The following is a 12,306-nucleotide window of genomic DNA, read 5'->3' as shown; positions in this document are numbered from 1 at the left end:
TCCAGGAGCATAGAAGGGTCAGGAGGTGGTGGCAACCCCTGGCACGCCAGGAAGTCAGGTCAGAGGCCTTTCCCAGAGGGTCATTTCCTCTGGATGTGACAAGGAGCCCCCTGGACTAATTCAGAACCTGGGGCCAGGCTGGGTGCTGGGCTCAAGTGCTGTAACGTTATTCACGGCAGCAGCCAGGGTGATGGAAAGTGCCGACTGCGCCATCACGGTTAGTGAGCCACTGCTGGCTCATGAAGGACACCGAAGCAGTTTGCCCTGTGCTGGGGTCTCTGCTCTGACTGGTTTGGCAATGAAGTTGTTGCGGTTACTAGTGTGTGGTTTGCCTCTGTGTGACTCCCCTGATGTGGTGTGGGGTGGGAGGCAGCAGAACAGGCAGAACTTGGTCCAGTGCAAAAGTTTTATTCCTCCACAGCCTTCAGCAGACGTCGGCCGCTGGCACAAGTGGGGCAGTTCGCACAATGCTGCGTCACCATAGTGAAGAGAGTGGGCAGGCGGAAGTTTGTTCCCTCGGCTGTGCCAATGGCAGGGAGCCTGAGCAGACTGGTACATCCTCCGGGCATTCTGCCATGGGCCACACGGTTATACAGCCCATCCCACTCAATTCCCAAAAGCTGTGAGCTCCCAGTCTGGGTCTCTGTTCCTTCGCTGAGTCCATGTCATCTGACTGGGCAGGTGATCACACCTTCCATTGTGAATCCTTAGCTCTCAAACCTTTCTAATACAGGTACAGAGCCAAGCTCTATAACTTCACATATGCACAGAATGCACAGAACGTACAAGAAGCATAAACAGATTCAGTGACCCACCAGCTCCTGTGAGACACCTCACCTCACTCAGCCCATATGGCACAAGATTTGGTGTAAACATCACACACAATGTTTCCAGAAATGACTTTCATATTTAGTTTAAAACCCCAGTAATGTCACAGACGGCTAAAGAGAATTTGGCATGACAGGGGCACTGGGAGAGAGACAGTTTCTGTGAAGATGTGTAACAATGCCAGCCAGGTTGTTTCACTGTCTTCTACTTTTGTTACAAATATGGGGCGACCCAAGAGTCTCCTCTCACCCCAGAGCTGTGCGTGGAATCCCGCTCTGACTCACTGTTTTCCTATGAATAACCAGAGGGAGGTGGCTCTGTTAGTCTGTATCTCCACAGAAGAAACAAGCACCCCTGGAGCACTTTAAAGTCTAACAAAGTAATATATTTGGCCATGAACTTTCCTGGGACAGACCCACGTCTTCACATCTGGACATTCTAATTCCAAATAAAAGATTTTGTTTTGTTTTACTGTGGACATTCCTGGCACATCCAAAAAATACTGGAGGGGTGTAGCCAACCAGGCTCGGATTCCCCAGAGACGAGGCTGCACCCAGAAGGTGAGTGCTATATTTGGTTTATTGAAAGCGTGTGACACCCGCGGCGGGAGCCCCGGAGACGCCGCAGTCACCCATGGGGGGAAACCCGACGCGTTGGAGCTTCGCTCGGGGAGAGGCTCTGTAACAGGCCTCCTAACACTAGCTGATAAAGCTGAGCTCATTAACATAAGATTGCCTAAAATTGCCTATGCATTCCTTATCACTATCTCTTGTGGCCTACTGCCAGCATAGCCTTGAAATCTTGGCAAGCGCGGCTTGTTCTGCAGCTGTTCCCATGGCAGTTAGTTTTGCAGCTTTCACCTTGCACAGACTGGTCTGTTTAGATTCTCCTGAGGATTCACAGAGGGGTCGATCTGCTCTCATGAGACCGTTACAAACTCTTCTCGCACCCTACACTCCTCCCCGCGACCCCTTTGTGAACGCCGAGGCCAGTAGGAATCAAGTGAGGTGGTTGATGCTCTTCTGGCAACACAGTGTGCACCTGTGGAACAGACTTGACAACAGCATATGAGAGCAGTGAAAGCAAAGTTAAAAGTAATGGTTCCCACGAGAAAGGTGTGTGGGACAGTCAGTGTGGGGGCTCCCAAGTGCATGCGCTGCTGTAAGTAGTGTTTCCACTTGAAGTGGGTAGCTGCTTGGGCCACGCCCGTATGTGCACGCTCAGAGGTATCCGTGACCCACCCCATCCCTTGCTGACACTCAGACAAAGAACAATTAGACAGGAAGGCAGATGGGAATTATGGTCTAATCCAGAAAGTTCAAACCAGTTACTTCTACCCCCACCAGCTTGGCTGGGAGGACGGGACAGAAGGGCCCAGCCTAACCTTGGAGCTTCCTTACATGCGATGGCTTCCACTCCGAGGAATTACAAGCAAGACACCCAGTTCCACCCTCCCAGCACCCGGGATGAAAAGGTTGTCAGGGACTCAAATCCCAGCAAGCCTCATCCCGTTACAGGGTACGATAACAAAACCAGAACCAGAACTTCCAGATTCCTTATCCAAGTCGGAGTTCACCCTATTGCAGCATGAACCCCAGGGGCCGCGGCGAAGGTAGGAGTGGACGTTGCTGTCATCAAACCAGGCTGGTCCCCACTGGAAGATGTTGCTCTTGTCCCACCAATCATTCAGGTTCAGAGAGACAAACTCAATTCCCAATCTGGTAGGGGAGTTCAGCAGGGTGCACATCCAGCAATCCATGGCACCAGCAGTGGAGACGATGGACTGGATGGCGTTCCTGAGGGGATGCTTAGGTGTGGCAGAGGTCAGCGAGGTAGTCAGGAAGATGACAAGGAGTTGAGGTGCCATTCTGTCATCTGGGTTGAAGGTAGCTGTACCGGTGTCATGCCTGCCACCTCCTGCAACTCCGCACAGTCTGCTGGGGCCGCCCAACAGGCAACCATCCGCGCTACCGGCCCCCATCGCTCCGTCGAGGGCTATCCTGGTATGCGCTGCAGGGACACCGCTGGCTTCCCTGCCTCCCCCGCTTTCGACCAAAAAGGCAATGTGTCTGGAGAACCCTGCTCGCTGCGCCAATTGTAGCCAACCAGGCTCGGGTTCCCCAGAGACGAGGCTGCACCCGGAAGGCGAGTGCTATATTTGGTTTATTGAAAGCGCGTTACACCCACAGCGGGAGCCCCGGAGACGCCGCAGTCACCCATGGGGGAAAACCCGACGCTTTGGAGCTTCGCTCGGGGAGAGGCTCTGTAACAGGCCTCCTAACACTAGCTGATAAAGCTGAGCTCATTAACATAAGATTGCCTAAAATTGCTTATGCATTTCTTATCACTATCTCTTGTGGCCTACTGCCAGCGTAGCCTTGAAATCTTGGCAAGCGCGGCTTGTTCTGCAGCTGTTCCCATGGCAGTTAGTTTTGCAGCTTTCACCTTGCACAGACTGGTCTGTTTAGATTCTCCTGAGGATTCACAGAGGGGTCAATCTGCTCTCATGAGACCGTTACAAACTCTTCTCGCACCCTACACGGGGTGTGGCCGCTATAGAAATAAATGGGCAGTGACCGTCCTCTGGGTCTTAGCAGCCCTCATGTGAAAGACCCTGGACACCCGAGTGCGGATCTGCTTGGTTTTCACCCCATACACGATGGGGTTCAGCATGGGAGGCAGGAGGAGGTAGAGGTTGGCCAGCAGGACATGGATGGACTGGGGGACACTCTGGCCGAAGCGGTGTGCCAGGAAGGAGAAGAGCCCTGGGACGTAGAAGATGAGGATGATGCAGACGTGGGAGGTGCAGGTGCTGAGAGCCTTGAGCTGGGCCTGGCCAGAGGGGAGGCTGAAAACCGCCCGGAGGATCATGATGTAGGACAGAGCAATGGACAGGACATCCAGCCCCCCCACAAGCAGGATCAGCAACAGCCCGTATGCTGCATTGACTGTGGTGTCCGCACACGCCAGCTTCACCACGGCCATGTGCTCGCAGTAGGAGTGGGGGATGACGATGACCTTGCAGAAGGGCAGCCTCCTGAGGAGCAAGGGGATGGGGGCGATCACAGCCAAGCCTCTGACCAAGACCAGAAGTGCCAGTTTGGCTACCATAGTGATTTTCAAGATGGTTGCGTGCCGCAGGGGGTTGCAGATGGCCACATAGCGGTCAAACGCCATGGCCACCAGGACTCCGGACTCCACAATTGAAGAAGAATGGATGAAGAACATCTGGGTGAGGCAGGCGTTGAACCCAATCTCCCTGGAGCCCAGCCACAAGATGCTCAGCATTTCGGGCAGGATGGCTGTGCACAGGACGAGGTCGGTGATGGCCAGTACGGCCAGGAGGAGATACATGGGCTCATGCAAACTGGGGTCCATCCTGATGACAAAGAGAACAGTGCAGTTTCCCAGCAGTGCCACCAAGTACAAGGCGCACAGCGGGATCGCGACCCAGTGCTGAGTGGCTTCCAGCCCCGGTATGCCAACCAGCAGGAACGAGGCGGGTCTCAGGCTGCTAAAGTTGCTGGAAGACATGATGTGATGTGGGCCGCATCCCACTGGGACTGAGGAGATCCGCAGCCCTGCAGGGGAGTAACGGAGTGTGTGACAAACTGAATGCGCAGTTCTTGGTGTCTGGGAGGAAGGGTTGGTCTGTGGCTCTTCTCTGTGGTGTCTCTGGGGGTACCTGCTCCGGGAATCTCACCTGTGACTGTCTGGGGTCAGCTCCCAGGCCCCTGCAGCCTCCATCCACTCCCACACCCTCCTCCCAGCTCGCCCAGCCCTGTCTGGGCCTGGCCGTGTTACAGGGGCAGCCTGACCTTTGACTCAGTCCCCTGCAACGTCCTGTCCCTGGCACTGCTTATTCACAGGCAGCCCAGCTCTTAGCCCCCTGCCACAGGTCAGTCCTGATGATTTGTATTTTGGCTTATGTGATGGGGTTCAGGGGTCCCCCTGCACTGCACCCCGTCCGCTGGCAGGAGTGACTCTCACTCAGCAGGTACAACAGGAGGTTTATTAGGCAACAGATGTCCAGTTTCTCACAGAAGCATCAGTACAGCAGACAGAGAGAGTCCTTCCAACCCGTCCTGGGGAGAAGACCCCGAGGGGTGCCCCTCTGGGGTGTAGCTTTCCCCCTCCTCCGGCTGGCTGCCTTCCAGCTCTCCCTTCCCCTAGCCTCTAACTGCCGCCCCCGATTCAAAAACCCAGCTCGGCTCCTCCCTCCTCTTTGTTCGGGGCAGAGGTGTTCCCTGCCAGTTGTAGCCCCAGGGTCATCCTTAGCCACTGGGAGCTGCTCTGCTTGTCTCTCACATCCAGCCTGAGTCTCACATTTGCACTCCCCCCACTCCAGCACAGCTTATTTCCCCTGTACTGAACAAAAGCCCCACCTGCTCCAGCCTCTGACCAGCTCAGCTGCTGTGCACCGCCTGGAGCCAGACCTGCCTCTCGCTGGCTGGAGTGCTGGGGATTTTATGCAGACAGACCCAGACCCTAACTCAGCCATTTGTGTCCGAGGTGCTGAGCCCCGTGTCTGGCAGGGTGGAGCGGTCAGAGAGCACCGAACCGGCCTTACCGAGCCGCTGGGACCTCCCAGGCTCTGCCTGCACGGCCGGGCTGGTCTGTTAGAGAGGGGCCCTGGCGCTGCAAGGTTTGGGATAAGGAAATATGCACTGAGTCCTGTCATCTCCGTCCTGCCCTTGGAGAGCTGCCAGTTCCACACCTACGGGGGCTGGGGGCAGCTGGGAGGGCGGGTGACTGAACCACTCGGCGCCAGCCACTGCCAGAGGCGGGAGGTGAACTGGGCCCATGGCTGAGTCAGGGGCTGTGCGTCACAAAGGGCTGTCGGGGTTGGGAAGATCTATGACTCCTCTGTCTCCGGCCCGTAAATGTTCCCTGCTCGAGGAAGGTGAACAAGACAGAGTTTCCCCCGTATTTCACTCACACACACACACATGCACACACGCACAACAGATGCATGCACAACCACACATGCACACAACATTTGCATACACAAACCCTCCACACAAACAGAGGATGCATTGGCGCACAATATGTGCCCATTCCCTCATATATATGTACCCATTGTGATGGAGTGGGGGATACCTGTGTGTGTGTGTGTGGCTCACAGAGGGTGTGGGGCTCCTGCTGAGGGTAACCTTGATGACCAGGTAACACCTTTGTACTGCAGACAAAGGAGGAGGTGGAGCCTGAGGGGTTTGAATTGGAACTGGGAGTTGGAAGCAGTGAGTCTGGGCTGGGAGAGAGAGAGAGACAAAGGAGGGGGCCAGGCCCCAGCTCTGGGGGCCCCTCGGGGCCTCCTCTCCCCAACATGGATTGGACTGGCTGTCTCTGCCTGCTGTACTGACTCCTCTGTATGATGCTGTGTCCTGTCGGCTAATAAACCTGCTGTTTTCCTGCTGAGTGAGAGACTCTCCTGCATGCGGGCAGGGGGCAGAGCTTGGGGGACCCCAGAACCCCATCACACCCATGCACACACTATGCACAGCAAACACCATACATAACTGGACACGCACACCCACATACAAACACACAGACACACAACCTAGGAGGGCGGGAGGCAGCTGACTGACAGTCCGAGTGTGACCTCGCATACACTGGTAGGATTTTAAAACAAATGCTCTTTCTGCACCTGATCAGCACATCCCAGGGCCTGGCAACACACACAGCAGTGGGTCAGTGGCTCTGTTTGCTGGGAACACACCAGCGCCTGTCTGAGGACTGCGCCCCACTGTTCAGTCTGGGTGTGAACGATGGCACCTACCTGTTCTTGTGCCAGTTCCCACTGGCGCCTCCACAACAGTGATCTCATTCGCACGGCTCTGAACAGAAAGCAGGAACAGGTGCATCTGCTGGGCTTGCTACACTGGGGATGGCTATAAATCAGTGTCGGCAAATCCCAGCAGAGTCTCTACATGGCTGGGAGGCACGAGGGACCCCAGTGTTTACTGAAACCAAAATACCTCTTGAAAAACTGAAGGGCTAAGCAGGAATGGACAGTCCTCTTCCCAATAGGGGTGTAAAATGTCTCTGCCTGGACATCTGGCAGCAAGGCTCCCACCCACCCTGTCCTCTTCAGGGCTTGCAGCTGTCACCTCCACCTCTGGCAGCAGTGACACTGGTTATGCCATAAATATGCAATCAGTAATATGCATTAAGGCTGGCACTAGAAACTTGCTGCTGAAAGGGGAGCAATAATTCAGTGGAATTACACAATCTCCTCAAATAGTAACATAGAGGAAACCATGCTAATCTATACACTATCAAAACAAAAAACAGTCAAGTAGCACTTTAAAGACTAACAAAATAACTTATTAGGTGAGCTTTCGTGAGACAGACCCACTTCTTCAGACCATAGCCAGATCAGAACAGACTCAACATTCAAGGCACAGAGAATCAAAAACAGTAAGCAGTAATTCTCTAAAACCAGGGCATTTGCAGACAAGAATATTAAAGGAGTTGGCTGAGGAGCAATCTGTGTTCTTTTTAAGACATCTTGGCCCACTGTGGAAGTTTCAGAGGAATGCAAACCGTGCTAAGCCAATGTTTTAGATAAGTGAGGAAGACACACAGATAACTAGGCTATGTTTAGCCTTCTCCAATCCCAGAAAAAGCATGAGAAGGCTGCTAAGGGGTGCCATCAGCAAATCTGTGAAGGACGGCATAATCAGTGCCAATCACCATGGCTTTATGGGAAACAGGATGTGTCAAACAAACGTCATGCAGGATCTGATGGTGTGAAGCTGGAGTCCCCCTCCGGAAGTCCTCTCCCCTGGCCTACTATGTTCCTGTGTGAAACTTCGGGTCACAGAGGAGATGGTGGGATCTCAGTGTTCCCAGGGATGACCCATCCAAGGGGCAATATCATACTGCTCTGCGAGTGACCGGCAGCCCCTCTGGTTTCATTCCCACACAGCCACCAGCAAGGCAGGTGGGCCCCAGCTGGCAGAGGGACCCCAGTGGATACTCCCCTCCACGTGCACCCGGATCTGCAGAAATGTACCGTCTGAGGCCGCCCAAGACCATCTCTTGTTCTGTGCGCGGTTATGAACTGGGCTGTTCTTCCGTGCGAGGGCAGGAGACTGGCACCACCCGCTGCCGTCGGAGCAGCGCGCCCACGAGCTCTCGGCAAACAAGCTAGCGAGGCCGTAGGCCGAAGAGTGCACTCCATGCAGACGGGGGGCGGGGGGGGTATTAAAGGACTGTAAGTGTTAGACACAGAGGTTGGGGTCGGCAGCTGCGCCAGCCTTTGAGGTGTCTTTGGCCCCTGGAACTGGGGCCTTGAGGTGTTTCAAGCCCCGTCTCACCAATGAGGAATTCTCTGGGAGCTCTGGAGAGCAGGAGTGAAGCCCTCAGCCCCTAGGACATGAGAACATAAGAACAGCCAGACGGGGTCAGACCATAGGCCCATCAAGCCCAGCACCCTGACTTCGGACAGTGGCCAATGCAGGCGCGTCTCTCGCTGAGCCTGCCAGACCCGCTGACTGGCCAAGGGAGGGGCGCAAAGAGAACACTCCTCCATTCATTAAACCAGCTCTCAGCTCCCCGGAGCGCCGCGGCACTTGGCTTTTCGGTCTGCGGTTTGTGCAGCGCCTGGCGCGCTGGGGCCAGCTGCATGACTGGGGCTCCCAGGAGCTACCCAAATACTCATTCCCCCTGTGCCCTCAGTGCTTTGCGTGTCCTGCAGGCCTCAGCGGGGGGGCAGTTGTCGTCCATGCCAGGTGTCTCTGGCGCCCGCTCCCCCGTACACACTGTCCCAGGGCGTCGTCCTTCAGGCCCTGGGCGAGGTTACGCTGCAGACAATAACCAAAGTGTCCCCAGCCCGACCCGAGGTTCCCCATGCCATGCAATGGAGCTATACCACCGCCTCACATGCTGGCCGGAGCTCTCAGCATCTGCTCTGCTTCCCCCTGGTCCTCTGCCAGGCTGTCGGCATGCGCCTTGGCTCTCGAGTCCTGCCCCTTCCCTAGGAGCCGGCTGCAGCTGGTCCCCGCCCCAGCCCCCCGCCTGGGGACAGGTCCTTCTTCAGCCTCTCCAGCAGGCAGAGGGGGTTCATCTGCGCTCCCCACGTCCAACACAGACCCAACCGGGGCGGACACTGGCCTGACCCTGGCACCTCCTCCAGGGGCAGCCAAATCCACCGACAGCTCACTCACGCTGTCACCAGCCTGGTCACCCACCTGATTCCCAATGCGGAGCCAGGAGACCCTCCCTGACCCCGCTGACTCCTGTGCTGCTCAATGCTGCCGTGAGCATCACCCACCAGCCAGACACCGCCCCATCCCCCTGTCCGCCTCCCCTGAGGTCCCACCCCACCTGCAGCAGGACCAGCCTTTGGCCAGGGCTGCCCAGCTGCTGGGGGGACCCTCGGCCAGCTTGTGGGGATTGTGGCTCAGATGCTGACTCAGCCTGTCAAGCCCCGGCCTCAATGCCCACATCCGTGTGTGTGATGAACTGGCTCTAGCGTGACGCTGGGCCTGGGGTGCTGGATCCCAGCTGCTGCATGGCGAGGCACCACCCAGCCCCTCCACTGCTCGCTGCTGTCCTGCTGTTGGGTGGGACACGGGGTTGCCTTGGGGCTGAAATCCCAGCTGTCATATAAGTGCCAGAGCAGAGGAGCAGGCTGTGGACCCCTGGGACCTACAAGGGTATTGCAGGTGGTCCGGGAAAAAAAAAATAAATAGAAACGATCTCAGAAAATACATTTTAGATCAACTGCAAAGTTACAAACCTTTATTGCGCTACAGTTCAATAACTTCCAATAACGTTATTAACCGTTGTCTGGCAACCGCTGTTCTCGTGCCTTTGTGTGATGACGCGATGGGAAGGGGGCCAAAAGTTGATAGTTTGTGGTTCTGGAGGCCCAATCACTGTGGTGACTTGTTGTGATGAGAAGAGCAATCGAATGGATGTGCCAGAAGAAATCAGTGTGTCTTTTTTGAAATGTTAATGATTTCCAGTTCCTTTGCCTCTAATGAAGTGTCCATAGCGGCCAGAATTGCCTCTGATGGGGGCGTATGAATGGCTGGGGGGAATATTGGGGATCTGCTCTAGTGAAAATGTTTGGACCCACTGTGTTGTACTATTCTCCCCACAACCACCCACTGGTGTCTGATGCCTCTCTCACCATCTCCTTCCATCTTTCCCTGTCCACTGCAGAGTGGCTTCGTTTCTGTACACTAGCCCCTTGGACTCTTTCGTTATCACCCATGTCTCACACCCGTACAACATGCTGCTGAATACACACGTTTTAAAGACCCTCAGCTTCATTCCTAAGCTAATCACTTGACTTTTCCAGATCTTATCCATCGCCTGCAAACCCGCTCTTGCTTTTGCTGTTCTAGTCGCTATTTCTTTCTTACAGTCTAGATCATATGTTACGTTGCTCCCCAGATATGGGAACTTCTCTACTTTCTCTAGCTCCAGCCCCGCTACTCTGATCTTCCTTCCTATTTCCTTATCTCCAGATACCAGCGCTTTTTTTTTCTGATGTTCATAATCAGTCCGTTCCGCTTCCCTTTCTTGTTTAGCACCTGCACCGTTTGTACTAGCTTCTCCTCGTCTTCCTCATACACAACTATATTATCCATGAACTTCAAGTTGTTAATTCTTATCCCGTGCACAACTGTCCCTTCTACCTCTTCCTTGCTCTTGTCCATCGCTCTCTCCAGGTGTGTGATGGGTGCTACCTGTCAGGCAAGGACTGTCTCTGATCAGATGATCAGACAGCATCAGCCACAGTGCTTCTTCGCTTTCTCTTTGGGTTAGAATGGGACAGAAACCCTGCTCTCACCTGTGTCCTCAAGGTTTCATGTAGAATCTCAGTGCCACTGGATGCTATTGTATTTTTCACAGTCAGGGCCCCAATGTAAATAATACAGGTGATGTGCGGCAGCTGTAGAAAAGAGCCTGCAGTGACCTCCCTCCAAAACTCAGGCGCACCTCATGCAGAAGACCCTGGACACCCGAGTGCGGAGCTGTTTGGTTTTCACCCTGTACACGATGGGGTTCAGCGTGGGAGGCAGGAGGAGGTAGAGGTTGGCCAGCAGGACGTGGATGGACTGGGGGACACTCTGGCCGAAGCGGTGCGCCAGGAAGGAGAAGAGCCCCGGGACGTAGAAGATGAGGATGACGCAAACATGGGAGGTGCAGGTGCTGAGAGTCTTGATCCGGGCCTGGCCAGAGGGGAGGCTGAAAACCGCCCGGAGGATCATGATGTAGGACAGAGCAATGCACAGGACATCCAGCCCCCCCACAAGCAGCGCCACCATCAGCCTGTATGCTGCATTGATGGTGGTGTCTGCACAAGCCAGCTTCACCACAGCCATGTGCTCGCAGTAGGAGTGGGGGATGATGGAGGCCTGGCAGAAGGGCAGCCTGCTGAGCAGCAAGGGGAAGGGGGCTATCAGAATGAGACCTCTGACCAGCATTAGCATTGTCATTTTGGCCACTGTAGTGATTTTCATCATGGTTGTGTACTGGAGGGGGTTGCAGACGGCTGTGTAGCGGTCAAACGCCATGGTCACAAGGACTCCTGACTCCACCAATGAAGAAGAATGGATGAAGAACATCTGGGTGAGGCAAGTGTGGGACCCAATCTCCCTGGAGCCCAGCCAGAAGATGCTGAGCGTTCTGGGTGTGGCTGATGTGCACATGACGAGGTCGGTGATGGCCAACATGGCCAGGAAGAGATACATGGGCTTATGCAGGTTGGGGTCCATACTTATAATAAGCAGAATAACGCAGTTCCCCAGCAGGGCTACGATGTACATGGCGCACAGCGGGATCGCGACCCAGTGCTGCCTGGCTTCCAGCCCCGGTATGCCGACCAGCAGGAAGGAGGTGGGTCTCAGGCTGACGTTTCTGCTGGGTAACATGATATGCTGCAGGCCACATCCAGCTCAGGCAGAACAGCTCCGAGACCTGTGTGTGATTCACAGAGTGTGTGACAGCTTTGGGTATGCAGGGAATAGCTAGTAATAGGGTTATAGGTTTGGAAGAGACCTCAGGGGGTTACTGAGTCCAACCCCCAGCTGAAATCAGGATCAATACCAACTAATTCATTCCAGCCACGGCTTCGTCAAGCCAGGACTTAAAGGCTTCTACAGATGGAGATTCCACCACCTGTCTAGGTAACGCATTCCAGTGCTTCAGCACCCGCCTAATGAAATAGTTTTTCCTAGTATCTAACCTAGACGTCCCCCACCACAAACTGAGACCGTTGTTTCTTGTTCTCTCATTTGTCCCCACTGGGAACAGCCTCTCTTCATCCTCCTTGCAATTCCTCTTCAGGTAGTTGAAGGCTGCTAGCAAATCCCGCCTCTCTTCTCTTCTGTAAACTAAATAAGCCCACATCCCTCAGCCTCTCCTTGTAGGTCATGTGCTGCAGCCCCTTCATAATTTCATTGGCCTCCGCTGGGCTCCTCAGTTTCTCTGCACCCTTTCTGTAGTTGTGCGTGTGTT

General features: G+C 54.8%; 2 protein-coding genes across 2 annotated transcripts; both read right to left on the bottom strand.

Annotated features, from left to right (window-relative positions):
• Window positions 1–3,381: 3,381 nt before the first annotated feature.
• Window positions 3,382–6,620, bottom strand: LOC142007590 (olfactory receptor 52L1-like). Its single transcript, XM_074984281.1, has 2 exons — window positions 6,608–6,620; window positions 3,382–4,409 (listed from the first exon to the last, which is right to left on the bottom strand). The coding sequence occupies exon 2, from the start codon at window positions 4,360–4,362 to the stop codon at window positions 3,382–3,384; it is 981 nt and encodes a 326-aa protein (XP_074840382.1). The 5' UTR covers window positions 4,363–4,409; window positions 6,608–6,620.
• Window positions 6,621–10,775: 4,155 nt separating this feature from the next.
• Window positions 10,776–11,720, bottom strand: LOC142007589 (olfactory receptor 52L1-like). Its single transcript, XM_074984280.1, has one exon. It carries the CDS (start codon window positions 11,718–11,720, stop codon window positions 10,776–10,778), a length of 945 nt encoding a protein of 314 aa, XP_074840381.1.
• Window positions 11,721–12,306: the final 586 nt, after the last annotated feature.

Source organism: Carettochelys insculpta, chromosome 1 (assembly GCF_033958435.1).
Source record: "Carettochelys insculpta isolate YL-2023 chromosome 1, ASM3395843v1, whole genome shotgun sequence".
NCBI lineage: Eukaryota > Metazoa > Chordata > Testudines > Carettochelyidae > Carettochelys > Carettochelys insculpta.
The sequence above is the reverse complement of the archived record's forward strand: the minus strand, read 5'-3'. Positions and strand labels throughout refer to the sequence as shown.